Source organism: Dipodomys merriami, unplaced genomic scaffold, assembly GCF_024711535.1.
Source record: "Dipodomys merriami isolate MVZ:Mamm:240054 unplaced genomic scaffold, mDipMer1.0.p SCAF_85, whole genome shotgun sequence".
Classification (NCBI taxonomy): Eukaryota; Metazoa; Chordata; class Mammalia; order Rodentia; family Heteromyidae; genus Dipodomys; species Dipodomys merriami.
In genome coordinates, this window is record NW_027206457.1 from 1,898,694 (window position 1) to 1,923,108 (window position 24,415).

General features: G+C 35.4%; 1 protein-coding gene across 6 annotated transcripts in view; it reads right to left on the reverse strand.

Moving 5' to 3' along the window:
• The window catches only part of Cyld (CYLD lysine 63 deubiquitinase), a 64,185-nt gene that overhangs the window by 13,012 nt on the left and 26,758 nt on the right, over window positions 1-24,415 (reverse strand). For 4 of the 6 annotated variants that reach the window (XM_070011904.1, XM_070011903.1, XM_070011901.1 and 1 more), the window contains exons 6-12: window positions 18,816-18,914; window positions 16,235-16,351; window positions 5,517-5,899; window positions 4,581-4,746; window positions 3,619-3,760; window positions 2,094-2,216; window positions 330-421 (exon numbers count right to left, since the gene is read on the reverse strand). In XM_070011904.1, coding sequence (XP_069868005.1) covers window positions 330-421; window positions 2,094-2,216; window positions 3,619-3,760; window positions 4,581-4,746; window positions 5,517-5,899; window positions 16,235-16,351; window positions 18,816-18,914 — 1,122 coding nt within the window. The remainder of the gene's footprint in view (window positions 1-329; window positions 422-2,093; window positions 2,217-3,618; window positions 3,761-4,580; window positions 4,747-5,516; window positions 5,900-16,234; window positions 16,352-18,815; window positions 18,915-24,415) is intronic. The other 2 variants (XM_070011905.1, XM_070011907.1) reach the window with 2 other exon arrangements.

Sequence of the window (24,415 nt, forward strand, 5' to 3'; positions counted from 1 at the left end):
CTAATGTTATGGAACTAGCTGGCTCCTTGAGAGGGTCCTTAATCCACATCACCATATACTTTTAGATGAAAGGAAGAATTATAAAATAGGTCAAAATTCTTACATCGGATTGAAAAAAATCTTATTTATTAATTTGCTCTGTGGTGCTAGGGATAAAGCCCAGGGTCTCTTACATACTGGGGAAGCATGATACTATTGAGCTGTATCTCAGCCCCTCAAAAAGTTCTTATTTAAAATGAAATACAAATTTCAGCTAATAATTTAGCATATTACTAAGTAATCTGCACTCAAGTTATTTTTAGTGATACATTATAAATTAAGATGGCCACCTTTTTCTTCAGAGGTAAATCCTGATGCAGCCTCAACTTTTTCAAGTATTTTCCTCAGTTTCATAATTTTTGTAGCACACACATATCCATATCTGCATTGATAAAAACTTAATTTAAGTGACATTGGCACTTATAGAATACTATATAATACCTCTCAATAATCACACATTTCTTACACAACTCTAAGATGACATAAATCCATAGACTAGGCAATTATTTCCAAGAATACAATTATATGTTTCTTATTGAGGTTTGAAAAATTAAGGGTATAAGACAAAAACACCAGATGACATATTCCCTAAAAATAATATACTATAATAAGTAGACAATAATATAATATTTAAGATATTATAAATGCTTTTATTATATTTTTAAAATTTGCTTAGCAAATGTCACTTTATAAAACTGAATGTACAATTTTGAGAGAGAAAGTCCTGGGAGGGGGACAGATTGTTTACAAGTTTGCATAAGACAAAATAATAATGTGAAAATCAACAATTATAATTACCCTAAAAGGTAAGCTGATGGTGGAATTCATTACAGAAGGAAAATAGAAGAGTAGGTAATTTATTCTTTTTATTTTACTTTCCTAGTCATATGATATAGTAGAGGTCACTCAGAATATACATTGTATTCTAGTATTCTGTGGTTTTTTTTTTGTTAAAGTCTTGTGCCAAACTATATTTTGATTGTTAAATGCAAAAAGTATGTCACAAAATTTAAATTTCTCTAAATCTGGACTTTGCATTCTATAGTTTGTTCTCTATATTCCTGAATGAACAACTTTGCTTTATGGCTTGTGGCAGCAATTCTTCATGACTTAAATTTTATAATGTGTTTATATCACATATCACCACTAACACTTACTAAAAGTCCTTATTACATAACCTTCGTCAGTGTACTTGTACCCATTAAAATGGCTTCCTGTGTTCCCACCCCGAAAAAGAGACAGATTTATAATTTCTAAACTAGGAAATGGAGAAAGAATCACTTTGGTAAAGGAGGTAGAGGTATACCTAAATGGATTCCTTTAAAAAGAAAAACTATTACTTAAATACATCTCAACTGTTTCTAGTATGTGTCAAATACCATGGGTCTGTAAATAAAAACTCTTATGCTTTTTCTTTCAGATTAAATTTAGTTTAAAAGGCTATACTACATCAATTTCACAAATAAGCACAATTATTGTAAGGAATGGGGATGGAACAAACTATTTCAAAAGATTAAAAGCCCAAGTATAATATAAACATACTGCCATTGCTAACTTGTAGTATCCTCTTCTAAAATTATTTAAATCACTCATATTTTATGTTTTATGTTTTAGACATAGATCAGATTTAAGAAATTATATAAGTAAAAGAAGTACAAGGATCAAAGGTTAAAATAAATCAGTATTTTACCAAGATAATCAATTTTCCTTCTTTTTTTTTTGTGCTGATTATGAGGCTTGCACTCATGGTTTGGGCTCTATCCTTTAGCTTTTCTGCTCAAGGCTTGTGTTTACCACTTAAGCCACACCTTCACTTCTAGCTTTTTGCTGGTTACTTAAAGATAAAAGTTTCACAGACTTTTCTGCTCACACTGACTTAGATAGGTGATCCTCAGACCTCAGCCTTCTAAGTAGTTAGGATTATAGAAATGAGCCACCAGCACCTGTCTTATCCCATTTCTTATTACATGAATACAGATCACAAATTAATTACTGTACCAAAACCAGCAAGCAGAACCTCATCCAAAGGTAACATATATGCATCTTCTACTTACATTCTCAGAGGATTAACAATTTCTGTCCTCAGTAGCTCTTGAGTTTCACTATAATATTCTACATCATTCTTTTCTTTGGGTCTAAGTAATACAGTGTCCAGAACAGAACTAAAAGCAAATAAGCTGTAAAATAAAAACAATAATTTTCTTCTTGCTATAAACACAATCTTTTTTGAGAAACATTCTAAGAAGAATTTAAAGAAAAAAAGAACATAAAAATCATGGATTTTGTGAACACAGGTAGCCAGATTCTGTGAAGATTCCTATGGGTCAATTGTAAGGGCTCACTGACTTCCCTCATCTCCAGTTTAAGGAGATCATGAGTATTAAGTAGGCAAACAAACTATGCATTGACTGTGTTAAAGGATCAAAACATGCCAAGAGTATATTAAGAGAAAGACCTGGAAAAAATGGAAAGAAAGCCTACAAATCTGACAACACAAAAGGAAATTTGGAATTTATTTCTCAAGTCAAATACAACTCAGTATAATACTTCTCACTCTCCTTTTGGCCATTTAACAAAAGACCTATGTTTTTCTTTTAATTACTCGTGTGTGACTAAAACCAGAAATTTGTTGGTTATCAAAGAAAACAATATTTGGGCAATATTTATTTTTATCAAAAAACTAAAGAATATTGAATTATTGTTATGAGGATTATTCTTGTCAAAAGCATTTATCAAAAATGGTCCAATATCTTTCTTCTTTGTCTACTTTTAAAATTCTGATATTCCATGTTAACTTCCTAACTCTTATGACATAGCTGCACACAGCTTATAGGTTACATGCAGCGTACCTTATACAGTACATAGTGCCTAAAGATTCAGAGCCTAATAATTCTTCCCATGTTAAGCTGTTCCTCTTTGGCAAAACCTACGTATATGAGAGAAACAGTAATTCTATTAAAAATATTTTGTAAGCCAGGCACCAGTGGCTCATACCTGTAATCTTAGCTACTCAGGAGACTGAGATCTGAGGATCATGTTTCAAAGCCAGCCAGGGCAGAAAAACCTGTGAGACATTTATCTCCAATAAACTACTCTGAAAAAGCTGGAAGTAGGGCTGTTGTTCAAATGATAGAGCACTAGCCTTGAGCATAGAGAGGCTCAGGACAGTGCCGAAGCACTAAGTTCAAGCCCCAGGACTAGCAAAAAAATTATTAATAAAGTACTTTTATGATTACATAAAACAAATTCAGTACACACCAGCCGCTGGCTTATTACAAGTCATGTTTTTTAACATGTGCCTCAAGACACTGCGCATTTATTCACTGCAGATGCCTTCAGCGTATCTGTTCAACATGCGCCACCCAATCAGGTACTATTCACTCATTATTCACTGCATTATTTTTACATTACTTTTTTGGATACAGGAATAGCATCCATAACTTCCAAGAAACAAATTAGAGAGTAGAGTCTCCCTTTCTTGACTCCTAGTTACACACACACACACACACACACACACACACACACACACACACACAGCCCTGTCCCATGGCAATACCATGGCATTACTTTTGAACTTACCAGAATAAGGTTGAGTCTAAGTAACAAGAATTGTAATGACCCTGGATTCCCTTCTTCTTTCCAATCATTATCTCCAACCCTTCTTTTTCCATTTTTGGTGGAGTATTTTCTTCTACTACTTCACTTAAGTATCCCCCAAAAGCTGAAAAGATTTTTAAAAATGAACTGTTTTAAGCTGTTATAGTATATTTTCCCATATGTGTGTTCACATCTTAATTTTTAAATATATTTTGTTATTTTGATGCAGTATTTGTTCCTCGACCATTGATTACCTGCTATTCAACAAGGCTTGTAAAAAATGCTTTTGTCCATTTTCAACCTCACTTCCTCCATAATTTAAAAAGCACTTTAGAGTATTATGTATAGAAGTATCTGTCAAAAATATTTTACTTTGAAGTCCAAAAAAGAGAAAAAATGTCCTATACTTTCAACATTAAGAAAAATATTTTCCATGTACAATTTTTCTTATTTAGATCTGCTTTAACCTCATGTTTCACCACTATTATCCAGAACTGGAAAGACAAAACTAGGAAACTTCCACCCATCACAGGTGATGACAAAGAGTTGTCCTCTATCCATCAAACTAAAGCTAATCAGATGGGCACGATTTCTGATAAGACATGCTGACTGGTATACTTAAACCACTCACTAAGGGTATGTCATGCCAGAAAGATGGCCACATTTCAATTTCTACCTCCAGTGTTGCTCAAAACTAAATGTGTGTAACCAACAGAAAGAAAAAAATAAATCCCACTATTTTTCAGGTCCTACTTTCCTTGACCAACACTTAAAAAATGCCCCTCCTATCACACAATTACCTAGATAATAAACCAAGTAACTATACCAACTTAGAAGCTTGAAGAGCACTGGAAAGAAAACCATTTAAACACTGTCATCATCACTTAATACAAAACAGAATGAAGTCATTCCAGCTTGGAAATAAATGGAAAGCATCCAAATACCTAAAGAGTTACAGCGTTCAATCTGATTGGAAACAGGCTGCAGGGACGCAAACCTAGAGTCAGGCCTGCAGCTCTTCAGTTTCACGAACAGCGCCTTTTTCAGGGCACAGGTGAAATATCGAGTGCCCCTGAAGGTTCCATCTGTACAGCCTGCACTTTCATCCTCCTGTAAAAGAAAGGCTTCCACTTGCGTTACCCCATACCTTACAGGGAGAGCACTTAAAAGGTTTGAGGTATCTCAAAGCTGACCCTTTCACTAGATTCCCTTTTCATACCCGTATTGCAACTACATCAAGAAAAAGTTGATTCCTTAGTGCTTCAGCCCTGAGCTATTGAATTTAAACAATTAATTCCATAAACCTGACTAGACTACCTTGCATTCATGTGTAGAATTCACAACTAATCACCTCCCCACCTTGTACAATGCTAATTTAAAAAGTCATTATCTAATTGGCCATGCTCGCTCTTCTGACTGTGTTGGCAATGCTGAAAGCATGGAGAAGGGATCTTACTTGGCCTGGGTCCTGCTGAACATCCCATATGGCCCATAAAAAATTAAAATTAAAATATTGGTAAAAAAAATAAATTAATTCCTTAGTCCAGAAAGAAGTCCTCAATGTTATTTCCTTTTGGAGCATATACTAGACATTCTCTGGTCAGCTGGCTGAGAAACAAAGAGATTAACTGTTAACAGATTTGCTTTCCTTAATACATTCTCTTTAACATAAATGATTTTATTCCTTGAACATAGATCAACCAATCTTTAGAGTAATTGAATCAGAAGCTTGAGGAGTAATGAGGGAAGTAATAAAATTTTTCTCTTCTAATGGCTTTTTTGACAAATATAATGGTTTCCCCAAAGGTATATAATAGGTAAAGATCTATACAAAACCCCATATTAAAAAGAACTGCAATTGTTAGGTCAAGTTAAATTACCAGTTCCAGTCCAGCTAGCACGTCATTGAGTCCTGGTGGCTGACCAATCCAACGGATCACACCATAAAAAGGAGGGTTCTCTCTCACTTCAGCCAGCGAGCCCACCTCGAGGCCATGTGAGTTACCAGAAGAGCTGGGCACAGGTGGGCTCTCCTGGACAGGCATGCTGCTCAGCTCTCCCATCACAGACTGAACTGACAGAGAAAGCGGGTTGTGACCAATACTGCCATTGGTGTTGGGCATCTTCGTCAGACTGAAGGGTAAAGAGTGAAATCTGTTCTCACTAGATAAGGAGGAGTTCATGGAAGGTGGCTGCAGTGGTGGTGAAGAACGTCCGAAATCTGGAGATAGCTCTGTAAGTGACTTTGCAGGATCCTCTGCAACTGTATAAAAATTATTCCTCATTAGAGAAAGTCATTCAAAAATGTTAAATGTGCCTAACATCTCTAAAAATTGAGATCTAGTCCAACTGTCCACCTGACCTATGAGGATCCTTGCAAACATGACAAATGATATCTCTGAAACAGTGCTCTTGCTTCTCTTCCCCACAATTGCAGTAAATATCACCCAACTGCTCAAGCTAAAAAATCTGTTACTGATTGATCATCAAGTAGATTGTACTATTTGCCTATAATATAAATAAGCCAGAAATCAATATAAAAAGATGGCAAAAAATGAGAAATTAATTGCAAATAACTAATGGACCAAAAGAAGAGATGATAGTATAAGTTTTAAAAATTAATTAAAAAGGAAAGAGAAAACAAAAAAAAAAACTTGTAGAACACAGATAAAGTAATATTTGCAAAGAAACTTTATAAACTGTTTTAGAATGAATTCAAAATACAACTTAAAATGTTAGAAGAAATCAAATAAGTTTCTCAAAGTAGGCAAGAATAAATAAAAGAACAAAGATTAGTGAAGGAGAAAAAAAACATACAATGAAGCTTAAGCCCAAAATTAACAAAGACAGAAAATCACTGAAGAAAAAAACATACAGTGAAGGCAATCATAGTCAAAAGCTGTTTCCTTAAGATGACTAATAATGCTAACAGGCAGCTACTACATATGGAAAGATGAACTTCTTAATAAATAGTGCTGAGATAATCATATATCCATATCTTCTAAAAAAATTAAACTGAAATCCTATTTATCAGCTCAAGGTGCTATATTCAACAGATGTGACAGGCAAAACTTTAAATGTTTAGAAGTCAGTATAGAAAAACATTCTCTATGACTTTAGGATAAAGATAAATTTCTTATAAGTATATAAATCATAAAGGAAAAATGATAAATACAATCATATTACAATTAAAACATTCTTGTACATTAAAAGGTACTATAACAAGTGAAATTCTGAACCACAAGAAAGAATATATTTGTACTACAAGTGTGTGTGTGAAACACACACAAATATGACAAAAGATTAGAACTTGGGAAAAGTCTATAAATCAGTAAGAAGAGAAAAATAACAAAATAAGCAAAAGAAAAAGGCCAAAGATAAAAAGCTTTCTTTTTTCCTTTTTTTTGTCTATGAAGTTGCTGTTTATTTATTTATTTTTGGCCTGTTTGATGTATGTGTGAAACAATGTTGTCCAACAATAAACTGGAATTTTATTTTGCTGAGTTGTTCTAACAAAACAAAAAAAAGAGTAAAAGACAAAGTAATTCATAGAATCTCAAATAATTAATGAATCAATGAATAGATTCTTGCTCTAATATATAAATAAAAGCCAAAAGCACTAAACTGAGACCTCATCTAGAAAGTTATACATCTTACAGAAGCATTGGTAGCTCACATCTGTAACCCTAGCTATTCAGGAGGCTGAGATTTGGAAGATCATAGTCCGAAACCAGGCTAGGAAGAAAAGTGCCCAGCTAAGTAAGGAAGCCATGCAAGCACTAGGCCTTGAGTTCAGACCTCAGCCTCCACCAAAACAATGTTATGGAACATTGATACTCATTGGAGTATGCTATAGATTGTATGTTTCTGTCCCTAAAATGCCTATGTTGAAACCTAATCTGCAATGTGATTGTATTAGGGGAGGACTGTGAGGGTGATTAGATCTTAAGGATGTGAATGACATCAGTACTCATAAAAACAGGCATCAGAACTCCCTTGCCCTTCTGCAATGTGAGGCCATTGCAAAAAGACAGTTGTTTGTGAATCAAGAAATGAGTCTTCGGGGGGCTGGGAAGGTGGCTCAGTGGTAGAGTGCTTGCCTTGCATGTATGAGGCCCTGGGTTCGATTCCTCAGCACCACATAAGCAAAAAGAAAAAAGCCAGAAGTGGGCTGTGGCTCAAGTGGTAGAGTGCTAGTCTTGAGCTGAAGAACTGAGGGATAGTGCCCAGGCCCTGAGTTCAGGCCCCATGACCGGACCCCCCAAAAAAAAACAATGAAAAAAAAAAAAAAAGAAATGAGTCTTTGGGCAATCAATCTGTAAATGCCTTGATCTTGTACTTCCCTGCTTCTACAACTATGAGAAAAGTAGTTCTTATTTATAAACTTTCCTGCCCATGTGTCTGTTATAGCAGTCTAAATGGAGCAGGACAGTGTTAAACAGCATCACTACTTTAAGGAACATTTTGGTATCATTAGATGTGCAAATCCCATATCCCAATAATACCACTCCTAGTTATAAACTCTTGACATGTGTGAGAATACTAATACCAAAACTGTTTATAATCACAAGATAATAAAAACCATCCAAATGTCCACCAATGGTAAAGCGGATATGTTATGTTTGTGCCACAGCAATGAAAATAAGTAAGTTACAATCACATACTACAACTTAATCTTATGAAAACGTAGTTAAGAACACTACAGCTACTCAGGAGGCTGAGATCTGAGGATCGAGGTTCAAAGCCAGCCAGGGCAGGAAAATCTGTGACACTCTTATCTCTAATAAAACCACTAGAAAACCAGAAGTGGCACTGTGGCTCAAGAGGTAGAGCGTTCGCCTTGAGCTGAAGAGCTGAGGGGCAGCGCCCAAGCCGAGTTCAAGCCCCACGACCGACAAAAAAAAAAAAAAAGAAAAAGAAAAGAAAAGAAAACTACAGCAAAACATATAATCTGATTTCTTGCATATATACTTAAAAAACATGTAGAACTAACACTATATCACTTCACTATACGAACACAACTGGTACTACTACAATAAAAAAGGAACAGATTAATAAAACATGAAATTAAAGATGCTGGTAGCTCAGTGGAGGGAGTCAAGAGAAAGAGACTAGGAAGAAGTGCCCAAAGGATAATTAAAATGATCCTTTTTCATAAAGAGGAAAATAAGTACTTGGACATTCAGTATAATTTCTACTTATTATTGTTCTTTATACCTGAACCAGCTAAAATTCTTTAGTGATAAAATATTATGCAAAACACTTTGGCTCTGTTTTTTTTGTTGCTTTGTTCTGAGGTTTTCTGAGGTGAGTGTGTGTGTGTGTGTGTGTGCACGTGCACACACACACACACACTTGCTGGGCCAGGGACTTGAACTCAGGGCCTGGGCATGATCCCTGAGCTTGTTTTTTTTTTTTTTTTTGCTCAAAGTTAGCACTCTACCACTTGATCCACAGATCCACTTTCTGGCTTTTTTTGTGGTTAACTGGAGATAAGAGTCTCATGGATTTCCCTGCCTGGTCTGGCTTCAAAGCATGACCCTTAGATCTCAGCCTCCTGGGTAGCTAGGATTAGAGGTATGAGCCACCAGTTCCTGGTATAATCCAAGTGGTTTTAATCAGTCTCTTCTTTCCCAAGCTCTCAAACCCCTAAGCCTGACACCTGAATCCATCTGAAGTTTATCTATTCTACTTCTACCATCATCACTTTAGTCTAGGCCATTATAATGATTCCCCTGTGTCCCAGTCTCTCCCCAGACTTCCCTGCCTCCCTCTTCAACTATTTATGATACAGTAACAAGTGATCATGTTTCTCATCCCTAAGTTTAGAACCTACCGATTGTTTTTCTGGTATTCCTAGAAATATTCAACTTCTAAGTAAGATCTAGGAGATCCTGGATGATCTAGCTCCTATCTATCCTATATCTCTAACTTTTCCTTCCTTTGGTTATAGACACATTTATACATTTGTTCCACATAGCAACTGCCCTATTTCCTCTACTAAGAATGCTCTTAAAGTTCTTTATTTATTAGCAGGTTCATTCTTATCAAATACACTTTCTTCAGAATCTTGTCCAAACCACCTGGTAGTCAGCTTCCCACTTATCTGAGATACCTTGTCAATTCCTTCACAATGTGTTATGACTATCTTATCTGTTATTATCATAGAAATTATGAAACTAGAATGTAACTTTTACAGAAACAGTAATTTTGTTCCCCTTTTCCATGGATGAATCTGCAGCACTAGGTACAACCACTAATGTTTAAAAAAATGCTTGTAAAATTTTTTTAATCCAAATGGATGAAATATTGTAGGGAAAAAGATGTGTGTGCACACACACTGGCACTGTTCTTAGAGCTTGAACTCAGGGCCTGGATGCTATCCCTGAGCTTCTTTTTGCTCAAGGCTAGCTCTCTGCCATTGGAGGCACAGCTCCACTTCTAGCTTTTTGGTACTAACTAGAGATAAGAGTCTCATGGACAGCAGGTCCCAGTGGCTCACGCCTGTAATCCTAGCTACTCAGGAGGCTGAGATCTGAGGATCTCGGTTCAAAGTCAGCCCGAGCAGGAAAGATCGTGATACTCCTATCTCCAATAAACCACCAGAAAACCGGAAGTGGCGCTATAGTTCAAGTGGTAGAGTGCCCGCCTTGAGCTGAAGAGCTGAGGGACAGCACCCAGGCCCAGAGTTCAAGCCCATGAACGACAAAAAAAAAGATCACAGTTCAAAGCCAGCCAAGCCAAGAAAAATCCATGAGACTCTTATCTCCAATAAACCACTCAGAAAACTGGAAGTGGCACTGTGGCTCAAGTGGTAGAGTTCTAGCCTTGAGCTGAAGAGCTGAGGGACAGCGCCTAGCATTCAAGCCCCATGACCAACAAAAAAAAAGACTCTCAAGGTCTTTCCACCAGGCTGGCTTGAACCACAATCCTCAGATCTCAGCCTCCTGAGGAGCTAGAATTACAGGCATGAGCCACCAGCAGATAAAAGGCATAAGTACAATCAACTAAAGAAACTCTATTCTTTGACCACCAAATTACTTTTATTTCTTGGTTTAAGGATAAAGACCAACTCCATATAGATTCCATTACCTCATATGGTCCACGGAAGTCTTTTTAGGACAAATATTATTTCATGTTATTATACCTTAGACCAGATTCTAGGGGAACTAAGTTAAGTTAGGAATAGTCTAGTACACTATAGAATTTGTATTAATAAAAAACATAAAGTAATGACAAACTTGAAGAAAGAATCATTACATAGTTCATGAACATAGTTTTACTAGGTTCCTTTACTTAGAAAAAAAAATAATCATACGGAAAAGCACTAGTAAATTTGCCAGGAAAGGGAAGGGAAGAGTGAGCTGAACTATGGACACTCTGGACAGGCTCTGAGAACATCAGACGCCAGCAGACCTGAGAGTTTCCATAAGGTCCACCACGTACTCTCTAGAATTGTTAACTCTGCTCCAGAACTGCCAAATCCTATCTAAAAAAGTTACCAGAAACGGGACTTCTTTGGGGAACATCACTTTAAAAAGCCTCCAGCTCTGTGGCAAGGAGGAATTCTTAGGAAAGGAAGACTGCCTGTACTCACAGGATAAAAATAGGACTAGAGACATAGAGAAAACAGAACCATATATTTGTGCTATAGGAACCCACACTGTAATCAGAAAACCACGGGTTGTAAAAGCTGATGAACAATATACCAGAAGACCAATGACTCCAATTCTCACTGAACCAGAGAACAAACACTTCCAGCAGTGGCTTTCAGTCCCATCCTTGAAAGAGCTGTAGTGCCCCAGAAACCAAGAATAATCACAAATTGTTATATCTAAGCCTGTCTTTCTATTTTGGTTCAATTGTTTTGAGTGTGATATTTAATTGAATGGCCTGTATTTTCTGTAAATCAGAGGAAGGCAATTTACCATTTAACTTCTAGCACAGACACTTACCCTATCCCATCTAATCTTGTATTTTGATTCTGAATCCCATGATCTGTTTTTTGGTATTCTTTTAAATCAAGGTTCATTCCATGCCCACAGTCCCTCTCTATTTATGCCTATCTTATGTCTACACGTGGAACTCTCTTATTCATACTCTTCCCCAATCCAACTTGTCTATATTCCTTAACTCACTCTTAGCAACTAGATTAAACAGACATCATTTTGTGTTTTACTTTTTGTTTTTTATTTTCTGGTTTGTCTGCCTGTCCATTTTTTCATTTTCTTTCTCTCTTTTTTTCCTCTATTTTCTCTTTCTTGGGAAGGTGTTGTTGAGGATTTTTAATTTGTATGTACATATATAAATACTCAACTCACCTCATTTTTCCTCTCCCACTCCCTAATCCAACACATTAATGAAATTCTTTTCTACTTACCTCATTCTACCTTCCAATTAAGAGCTCCCACAAAGCTTAGTTCTTACCTTTTCCCACATTATATAAGCAAATACCAGATATTAGTCCAACAGGACTAACCCCTTTATCTCCTTTTTAATATTACCTTGGTTAAGGAAGATCTTTGAGCACAAAGATACAATCTTGGATCCTACATCCATCTAAAAAGATTAGAACACTAGGGGTGGTTGGTTGGTTCATTCAACTTAACCACAGATACAAAGTTAAGGTTTAGCAACTACAGTAGTCTGTGAAACCAAATTTCCTCCCTTAAATGGAGAAGAGTCCTAAATATAGTGTCTCCAGGACTTAAATCAATTGTCAACCAAAACCCACCTTCCCAATCCATATGCCATCACTGATCCATCACCCTATCTCAATACATCCGTAAGAAACCACCAACTGAAAGTGTACAAGAGATTCAAAACTCCACAAATCCAGGCCTAAAATGCATAAATCCCAGTGAAAGATCATAAAATTCATGGACAAACAAGACAACATTTCCCTAAAAAAACTCTCACTTAAGTGAGAGTAAAAAGGAAAAAAAGTCTAAATAAGAGTGCAATAAAACAATGATAAGATTGGTTAACAATATAAAAGAATAGATGTTTAGGGCTGGGAAGGTGGCTCAGTGGTAGAGCACTTGCCTTGCATGCCTAAGGCCCTGGGTTTGATTCCTCAGCACCACATAAGCAAAAAGAAAAAAAGCCGGAAGTGGCGCTGTGGCTCAAGTGGTAGAGCACTAGCCTTGAGCTGAAGAGCTGAGGGACAGCGCCCAGGCCCAGAGTTCAGGCCCCATGACCAGACCTCCCCCCCAAAAAAAGAATAGATGTTTAAAAAACTGGATGAATTCTAAAAAGATTCAAACAAATAGCAAAATAAATTGAACAACTAACAAGAGAAAGCAAACAAGAGAATACAAACAAAAAGCTGAATGAATTAAAGAAGGCAATGCAGGATATAAGAAGATTCAATAGTGATGAAACCTTTGAAAAAAATCAAAATCTTGAAAATGAACTTAGTTTTCCAAATAAGAAAAGTCAAGGGAAAGCCTAATAAAATAGACGAAGTTGAAAACTGGGTATCAGACGGTTGGAGATCAAGTCAAAGATACTGAAGGAACACATAGAAGACACTAAGGGGACAGACTCAAAAGGTCAAACCTACAAATTGTGGAAAAGACAAGAAAAAAAGCTGAAGGCATAAAAAAAAAACCTATCCAATGAAATGATGGCAGAAAACTTCCCCAATGTCAACAAATAGCACACCAACATGTGAGGGGGATTTACAGAACTACAAACAATCAAGATGAGAGAAGAACACCCTCCAGATACACTACAGTAAAAACACCAGATACATAGAGTAAAATTATTGAAAGCTGCACAAAGGGGAAACAAGCTACTTACAACGAAAAGCCCATAGAATGATAGCAGAAAGGAGGGCATGCAAAGACATAATTTAAGTCCTGAAAGATAATTGCCAACCTAGCCTACTTTACCCAGTGAAGCCATCCACCAAAATTGATGAAGAAATAAATCCCCTCCATGACAAACAAAAGCTAAAGGAATTAATGACAAGTAAATGAGCACTACAAAATCACTTAGGAGAATCCTACCACAGAAGAAGATAATCAAAAACAAAAACAAAAAAAAAATAGAAGAAAGCATAAAGCTTACTAGAGGAGCAGACTTTCAAAGCAAAAGAGGAAAGAAAACTATGGCACAACAAAAATGACAAGAAACACAACATTCCTTCCAATATTACTACTGAATGTTAACTTTTAATTATCAAAACAAAAAACAAAAAAACAGAGTGGTAACTAGGATTAAAAAAATAAGGTCCAAGCACTATCTGCCTATAAGAAGCACATCTCACTGACAAATAAGCTTATAGAGGGAGGGGAGGGGTGGGAGGGGGAGGGGGGGAGAGAAAAAAAGACATTGCAAATGGATCCTAAGAGCTGGAGGAGTAGCTAGATATATCTGATGAAAGAGACTACAAGCTGAAATCAGTCAGAAGAGACAAAGAATGTCACTGCAGATTAATGAAAGGAATAATGCAAGCACAGGAAATTAGACCATAATGGACTTAAAATTTGAGCTCAACAGCAAAAACTACTACAGAAAATACTCAAACACATGGAAACCTGAACAATTCACTTTTGAGTGACATGTGATTCAATGAAGAAATAGAGAAACTTAAAAGTTCCTGAAAACAAATGAAAATAAATCTTACTAAAACCTCTGGGATATAGCAAAGGAAGTGTTAATAAGAAAATAAGAAGAAAATTCATAGCCATGAGTGTCTACATAAAAAAATAGCAAGCATTCCAATAAACAGCTTTGTAATGCAACTCAACGTCTATAAAAACAGGAACAAACTAATAGATGGAAAGAAATAGTAAAAAATTAGGACAGAAATTAATTGAAATATAAACTAAAAAAAACAGACAAAGAATCAATGAAACAAAAAGTCAATTCTTTGAAAAAATAAGACTGATAGACCCCTAATTTGACAAAAGGAAGAAAAGATTCAAATCAATAATATTAGAGATAAACAAGGGAAAAATCACAAAAAATACCCAAACAATCCAAAGGATCATGAGGGTATACTTTGAAAGCTCATACCAAAATAAGCTAGAAAATCTAGAAGAAATGAATAAATTTTTAGATACAGTTGACCCATCAAAACTGAACCAACAAAACAGAACTGAAATGGCATCTTCATCTCTCACCCTGAACAAAAGATCAATTAGTTAAGACAGTTCTCATCAGAGGAAGTACAAATTGCTAACAGATACATGAAGAAATGTTCAACATCCTTAGCCATAGAAGAAATGCAAATCAAAACCACACTAATATTCCATGTCAATGGCAGCCATAAAGAAAATTACAAGTACTGTCAAGGATATGGGGGGAAAAGAAACCTTCATATACTCTTGGTGGGAATGTAAATCAGGACAGAGGTTCTTCAAAAGACTAACTATACACCTTCCCTATGGCCTTGCTTTACCACTATCAGACTATCTAAAGGAGAGTAAATAAGTGTACCAGAAAGACAGTTGCATACATGTTTACTGCAGCACTGTTCACAATAACTAAATCATAGAATCAGACAAAGTGCCCAACATCAGATGACTATATGATCAACATGTGAAATATTAAGAAATACTAATGAATGTTACATAGTCATAATAAAAACTGAAATCATGTAATATGAAGGAAAATAGATACAATTGGAAAACATCAAACTGAGTCAGATGTCAGGCTCAAAATACAAAATATCTTTTTATTCATATGTGGAAGGGAGACCTAAAAGACTTACATATTTATAGACATATACATATGCACATATAAACACATACATATTTATATAGCTACATATGGATACACACAGGATATGAATTTAACTAAAAGATTACGTAGGAATCTTCCTGAGACAAGAAAGTGGGGAGAGGGCAAAGAATTTTGAACTATACGTTGAGAGGATGAATACAGTAAAATAGACTGTTTACAACTATGTACACAAGGAACCATGTTGAAATTATTTTGAGAAGGTGGGAAAGGAGGGTGAGTTTGATAGAAATATATTGTGAAAGTATGGAAACATAACAATTAAATCCTCCTGTGTTTAGATAAAGTAAGCTGACAAAAAATTAATTAAATTTATTTTTTTTTTACGGTTATCAGGCTTGAACTCTGGGCCTGGGTGCTATCCCTTAGCTCTTCAGCTCAAAGCTAGCATTTTACCACTTGAGCCACAGTACCACTTCTGGTTTTCTGAGTGGTTTACTGGAGATAAGAGTCTCTTGGACTTTCTGGCCCAGGCTGGCTTTGAACCACAATCCTCAGATCTCAGCCTCCTGAGTAGCTAGGATTACAGGCATGAGCCACCGACACCTGGCTTAATTTTATTTTAAAAAGAGGTCAAGAAAGACCCAATCAGAAAAATCTTTAATGAGTAAACTAACAGTAGAGACCTAACTTAAGTAGATTGGCTAAGAGATCAGAATAAGCTACAATACAACTTGTTTCATTAATCTTAATATTAGTGCATTTTATGTTCAATAGTTTAGTTCATCCATATTAATAATTGTCTATTCATTGTTTCCCCAAACCACAGAAATGATTAAAAAAGCAAATTTTCTCTAATGAAAACAGAAGATAATTAATTACAAACAACACTAAAATTATAGATTACCTTCATCAATGTACCATGTATTTTTTGATTTGGATTGTGGTTGTGAGTCAACAGAAGACCCATTTAAGGTATAAAATAATTCAGATCTGTTTCTATTTCCAGGGTCTGAGGTAGATCCTATGGAACAAGAAAAGTTCCTTTAAAAAGAAGTCAATATGATATAAAAGGTTTTTATTTTTTAAAGAGAAATGAATATGCATATGGTGCAAACAACTGTTCACACAACCAGTAGGTACACAATACATTTTTATTGCTATCTTCAGCTTTTGAAAATTAGTAACCAATGTGGCCACAATACAAAGATCATTCACCTCTAGAGTTAATACAGAAAAAAAGGAACAAATGAGAGTCACTCATTTTCTCATTTCTAGGAAAGTTTATTCTGAAGTGTCAAAATCACCATTCCCAAGTTTCATTTTATGAATCTGTTGGTTCACAACAATCCATAATGATGCAGTTGATGTTTCAGTTGATGACAGACTGCATATACTTCCGTGTTATACCACATGGCCTAGGTCTATAGTAAATGACACTATCGAAGTCTGTGGAAATAACGCTGTTTGATGTTCACACAAAGATAAAATCGCCTAATGATGCATTTCTCAGATTGTATCCCCATTAGTGACACATGACTGCATTTTAAAACAGTTCATTTCCAGAGAAGATAATCTTTTCCTGGGGCACAGTAGGTCAAGTCTATAATCCCAGCTACTTGGCCATGGTATGCATATCTCTCACCTCCACCAATGTGAAGAAGCACCAGTAGAAGGATCACAGCACAGGCCAGCTTAGGCATTAAAACATTGTACACATAAATTAACAAGTTTAATTCATACCTTTATAAAGCTATTTAAAGATAATTTTTTAAAATGCCAGGTGCTGGCAGCTTACAACTGTAATCCCAGCTACTCAGGAGGCTGAGATCCGAGGATCTCGATTCAAAGTCAGCCCACAGGAAAGTCCATGAGACTCTCATCTCCAATTAACCACCAAAAAGCCTAGAGTGGAGCTATAGGATAATGACCAAACCCCAGTATCAATAATTGAGTAAGCAAATAATTGATAAACATAATAGCCAACACAAAAGTGATTGACCCTGAGTTAATTCCTAGTACTACTAAAAAAAAAGAAAGAGAAGCTAATCTTCCAGTGCTGTATATAACTGATTCATGAATTAAGAAACTTTAACACTATGGCTGAGGGGAGGTGCTGATGTGGAGTATTTTTGTGGTAAAGCACTTGCCTAGCACATCTGAGGCCATGGATTCAATCCCCAGCACCAAAAAAAGAACTTTAGGGGCTGGCTGAGACTATATTACTAAGTAGCAGAATCCTGCCTAGCATGAGTGAGCCGTTGTTTTGACTTCCAACACTGAAAATATTTATTTTAATTTAGAAAAATTTCAAGAGATTTAATATTTAAACATTATAGAATTGTTGGTCATCAAATTTTTCCATAGTTTTCTCATGTATAAAAAATGAAGTACTCATATATCTTATATATCAGATTTATTAAATTCAATAGTTAGTATAGCTATGTCACAAACATTTCCAGACTCTGTCCTGCCTCAGTGTGTGGTCTCCAGAACTCATTCAAAAGCCACCAGCTTTTCTTTTTATAGCTAATAGCTGTATACTTTATAATTTTAACTCAAAATTGCTATAACACAAGTAACATACCCTGCTGAGTATAACAGTAGCACTATTTTCCTCAGCTACTTGGGAAGATAAGGAAGAAGTCGACTGCCTTAGCTTTCTTGGATTACCCAAGTCCAGGAGTTCAAAGCTAGCTTAGAAAACAAAGCCAAAGTAGCTTGAGACCCGATTTAGCTGTATGTTAACATAAAAAATACCATAACCTATATATCCTGCAATAATTTTAAGTTTGGGGGCCTAATATCACATAAAATATTCCTTAAATTTCCTTTAAGCAAGCCAAAGTAGCTTTGTTCAGAGGATAATCGAAGGAAAACATATTCTTCTCCTAACCTACATCTGAGTTAACAATAATTCTTTCAGTTTTTTAATGAGCTGTTTAGTTTAGCTATAAACTTATAAATCTACAAAGTATGTAGAAGCTAACAGAAAAAGAGGTGTGAAATTCACATTTATCTAAGGAGCTTTCTGAAAGTGACAAATTTCTTCCTTATCATTTTAGAACTTAATCTGTGCTTCATCTAACTAGTAAAATGCACACAATAAATCTCCAGAACATTTTACCCTATATAACATTAACCAGATGTAATCATTTTATACAGTTACAATGCTATAAATTAATTTCAGAATATAACTATTCTAAAAAATACTGTTGCAAGTAAGGGGTTTCAAAATCCAGCGGTTAGGGACCAGAAAAGACAAAATTCTTCATTGGAAACATCTCAATTATCAGGTTGTTTTTTTTTTTAAAGGTAGGCAACTTTTAGTTGGTATTAAACAATACCATCTGTATAAAATTTTAATTTATTTAATATATGTGACAGAACAAGTCTATATAATATTAAGGCCTATTAGCTTATAATCTTTGGGGTGGGGGTAATCAGGTTATGTAAGTTACCAAGAATTGTACCCTATTAAGCCATACCTGTAACCTTTGGTTTATTATGACTGGATGAACCTTTGTCCCCAACACCTCTTGACATAAAGGCAAGTTTGAGAGGCCTCCTTTCCTGTGCCACGCTATCTGAAATAGTAAACATGCTTTTTAAAGGTAATTCTTGTATAAAATTAGTTAAGCAAACAATGACAACAGAAACAAAAAAAAATCCCTTTCTAACAAAACAGCACAATTCTTAGAGTTTTACAAATTATTTTTTTAATTATCAAAGACATAGAGGGGCAAAAAAAACAATACTATTCTGAAAGATGTAATTTCTACAAGACGACACACTCCAAAAAGTACAATTTGACTAACTGCTTCAAAATCCTGAACATGTAATCACATGCAGTCAATGTTACTTGATGTTTTTAAGCAACACAAATAAAACCTTGTATTTTTGCAACATTTCCCAAACCAGTATGCTCAGCACATACTTATGTCTCATGAAGTATTCCTTACTCAAATATTTCTAAGACATGCTGAAATAAACAGACAAGTTCTTTCTTTCTTTCTTTCTTCTTTTTTTGCTGGTCCTGGGATTGAACTCAGACTGGGTACTGTCCCTGAGCCTCTTTGTGTTCAAGGCTAGCACTCTACCACTTGAACCACAGCGCCACTTCCCAGACAATTTCTTTACTGAATAAAACCAGAATCTTTATGTATTAATGTGTCTTGTGAATCTCTCAAGATGGATAGAATAAGGTTATTTAACAATATATTTTGTGCCACTTTACTTAGTATCTTAGAATAATACATTTCTTAGACAAGAGTTTAAAAAAACTGGGTGGAAATGTAGATCACTGTTAGGAATGCACTGATGAGGATTATGCATGTTAAAAACACATGCATATTAAGAACAACATAGATAACTATACAAACACACATAAACAGCAAAACAGTAATTACACAGATATTCAATGCAGAAAGCCAGAGACACACAATAGCTGTACTTTCTAAAGAAATCACTATAAATCTCCCTTTGTAATCTCTTTAGCAAACTTGTTTTTTGAAACAAAGAACATTCTAAACCTTAAAGTCCAATGTAATTTATGAGCCACTCATAAATACTGGTCATATAGATGTAGACCAGTCAGTATAGCAAGCTTTTCTCTTGGGAAAGTCAACAACACAGCTGTGAGGTCCAACATGACACTGAGGAATCATACCTGATAAAGCTGTATATCATCAAAAATGGAATCACCCACAGTAGATTTTTTGAGGACAGAAAGAAAGAAACAGGAAAATTTTAAACACAAAGAAAAGGCCATCAAGAAAAAGGTCATAATGAATAAATTGTGTGTAAATAATCTTGGTACATTTTTCCCATGGTTGGAGGAGGGGAATATATTTTATTAGACTATGTATCTTAAACATCTCAGAATATGATCAAATGGAATGTTAGAATATTATTTTAACTCAAATATTATACTTACTAACCATATTTTAATAAGAGCTAGAGCAAAAGAAATTATATTCAACAAGTGGCATAGTAAAAGAAATACTATTACTAATACTTTTATGATGCTATCACTCTGATATCTATAAATATTATTTATGATAGCTACTACAGAAAGGAAAATGTCTCTAGGAAAAGTTCCCAAATTACAGTAGACAAACTGACTAAGACAATGCCCACTATTAACAGTAATTAAACGTGCATACTGTATTTGAAAAGAGATCTCCGTATTTATACCATAATATATGTGTATTACATGGCAAGGGATCATTACAACAAACATGGCTAAGGGTACTCCTGTTGTGAAGGTGCTAAGGAAGCATGCCAGATGAGGGAATGAGGTCTGACACCAGTTCTGCTGCTGATGCTAGAGAGGGGCTCAAAGATCAGGAATGTGAGCTGGAAGGCACTGGAGTTGGAACCTACGTTACCTTCTGCCAAAGGCAGTCTGGAAGAGGTCAAAAAACAACTAGGAAGAATCCCAACAGAACTCTATGCAGATAAAGGGTCATATATCACATCTACCTTGCCTCCAGCAACTACAAACCAAAGTTTCTTATTACTTTGTAACTAGCAAAGCCTTCTGGCATAAATACAGTTAAGTAGTACCAACTTAGGAAAATGTAAATATGGGTAATGAACAAAGTAAAGAGTAAATTCAGTAGACAATTTTATGAGATTACAATGATCCTGATTAGAAATATTAAAAGAGATAGCAAAATAGGTCTATCAAATACAAACTATACAAAGCAATCCTATTAATAAATAAAAGCTAAAAACAATCCATTCTACAGAAGAATAAATAAATTGTGGTCTATTCATACAGCTGATCATTACATAGCAATAGAAAGGTATACATAACAATATGAACACTGTGATTAACAAAAGAAACCAGATCTAAGGAATACAGGACTGCATTCAAAATGATACAATAGCAGCTTATTTGTTACTTTTCTATTTCATCAGAAAAAGAAAAATCCTTTGGAGAATATTGGGCTGAAAATAATAATAGTCAATTATGAAAGGAGTTATTTTTTAAAACAGAAGAAATATGAATCTGAATGACTCATTAAATTTAGATAAATTGTTTAATTGACATGCTGTTTAACATCTTCAGTTGCAGAGCCTAATTAAGTCCAAATAATGAAGCTATCTTTATATCAATAGATTAAGGTACTGTAAAACCTTACACTAGGCATACTACATATAGCACTTCTCCAAATATCTCTACAAGACTGGAATAGTGGTCAAAATAAATACTTTACTTACATTTTAGCTGATGCTGTATAAAATATGTATCTACATATAACCTTACAGAAAACATCTGAGTTGAATACATCTCTTTTGTTAGGGCTCTGTCTCAAATAATCTTAAGTCCAGTTTCTATAGACAGCATATATAGGTCTATTCAGATAAATATTCTTTATGAAAGGTATTCATCATTATCTACCAAACTAAAATACACATATCCTTGACTCAGCAATCAGAGTCCTAGGACATTATCTGATAGTTATACTACACTGTCTTACATACAAACTAACCCAGACACACAGACACACATGCACACACATATACACATACATGATACAGTTATTCACGGAAGCACTATTTATAATAGCAAAAGAATGAAAGTAACAAATACTCATTCATAGAGAATTGGTTAAAAGTTTATGGTACATTCATTATGTGAAATACAATATAATAATACAAGTAATAGTTACATGATTTATGTACTAATGTGAAAGCATTTTATATCCATGGTTAACTTAAAAAGAGGGTACAATATCCACTTTTGGGAAGATGGAGTGAATGTATGTTTCCCTATTTTCCCCACTAAGTAGATATAAAAAGTCTGTACATAAGATAAAAAAGCTGGGCACTGGTGGCTCATGCCTATAATCCTAGCTACTTGGGAGGCTAAGAACTGAGGATCACAGTTGAAAACCCGATGGGCAGGAAAGGCCATGAGACTCTTATCTGCAATTAACCACCTAAAAACAGAAGTGAAGCTATGGCTCAAAGTGGTAGAACACTAGCCTTAAGCACAAAAAGCTCAGGGACAACACCCAGGCCCTGAGTTCAAGCCCCACGACCAACAACAACTCTGAAGGTAGGAAGAGAAAGTTAAGCCTGCTAGGGATCTCTGGACTTAATGAATGACGTGGATGAGAGCTCCCTACATGTTCTAGATATATAGGAGCTACATCTATAAGATAGGTAGGTAGGTAAGTAGGTAGGTAGGTAGATAGACAGAAAGACATACAGACAGACAGACAGACAGACAGACAGACAGACAGATAGATAGATAGATAGATATAGATAGATAGATAGATAGATAGATAGATAGATAGATAGATAGATAGATAGATAGATAGATCGATCGATCTACAGAAGTCAGAAACCTAGAAATGACCATATTCACATTAAAGAAACCTTAATAAAAGTCAGCTTTCTCTAGCTAAAGGACATCAATTCTCCTAAAAGTATACACAGATTTAATGCAACTCTCATTTTTTTTAAAAAATCTCATACTAAAGTGTATGTGGAGAGGGAGAAGATTTAGAATAGCTAAAATAATTTTTCAAGCAAAGAATAAAGCAAGAAGAATCGATTTCTGCTGGCAAGACTTAACATTTCCCTAAGGTAATTGAGTCTATATGGGATAATCGGGAAATATAACACATAAATCAATGAATGGAATGAAGACCAAAGAAATAGAGTCACAGAGAGAGAGAGAGAGAGAGAGAGAGAGAGAGAGAGAGAGAGAGACAGACAGACAGACAGACAGACAGACAGACAGACAGACAGACAGACAGACAGACAGACAGACAGACAGACAGACAGACAGAGATATTAAGAGAAGAACTCAGGCCCTCAAGTTTACAATGCAGAAACTCAACTATTTAAGCCATACTTCTAGGCCTCCGACTTATTTATTTTTCTTAATGTATATTTTTTATTGTAAAGATACTGTACAGAGGGGTTACGGTTACATAAGCAAGGTAAAGAGTCCATTTCTTATCAAGCATTATTACACCCTCCTTTAATTTCCCCTATCATCCCTCTCTTCTCCCCGCCCCCAACCCCCCCCCCCCGCAAAGTTCTAAAGTTCATTTTCAATATACTGTCTTGTACATCCCATTGTACATTCCTGTCCCCAATCCTATTTATTTATTTATTTATCTATCTATTTATCTATTTATTTATTTATTTGTTGTGGGTCATGGAGCCTGAACTCTGGGCCTGGGCACTGTCCCTCAGCTCTTCAGCTCAAGGCTAGCATTCTACCACTTGAGCCACGGTGCCTTTCAGCTTTTTTTTTTCCTGCTTATGTTGTGCTGAGGAATCAAACCCAGGGCCTCATGCACCCTTCCACTGAGCTACCTTCCCAGCCCCAATTTATTTTTGATAAATGTACAAAAGCAATGTAATGGGGGGAGCCTTTTTCAACAAATGGTTTTAGAACAATTCGACATCTACAGGTTAAAAGAAGTTCGATTTGTTTCATTTATTCTACAAAATTAACTCAAAAAGGATCATGGATGTAAATATAAATTATAAAACTTTGCAATAAATTTTTTCTTAAAAGGGCACAGTGCATGGTTTGCCCTTTGTCCTTTGAACTGTGCCTTTTTTAAGAAAAATATTTTTTGAAGATTTTTTTATTATGAAAATACTGTACAGAGGGGTTACAATTACATGGGCAAGATAATGAGTACATTTCTTATCAAGCATTGTAGCCTCCTCCTTTGTTTCCCCTTCCCATCCCTTCCCATCCTCTCCCCGCCCCCTCACCCAATCCTCCCCCCCTGCCCCCCCCACCAAAGTTGTAAAGTTCGTTTTTGACATAATGACTTGTACATCTCATTGTTGCAATGGGTCCACCTGTATCCCTATTTAAGCAATTTGTTTTTTCCCTTCCCCTCCACAAATTATACCAACATCAAATACAGTGAAAGCAGGGGTTATACCATGGGGGAGGGACATACAAAGCAACAAAGAAATGATCTTATAAATGTGTTAGAAACAATCCCATGAAAGAAAAACATCTGAATACATATCTTACAGTTCATTTCCCTAACATCAACTTATCTGACCTTTCCTGCTTGACTCAGACATATACTAGTTA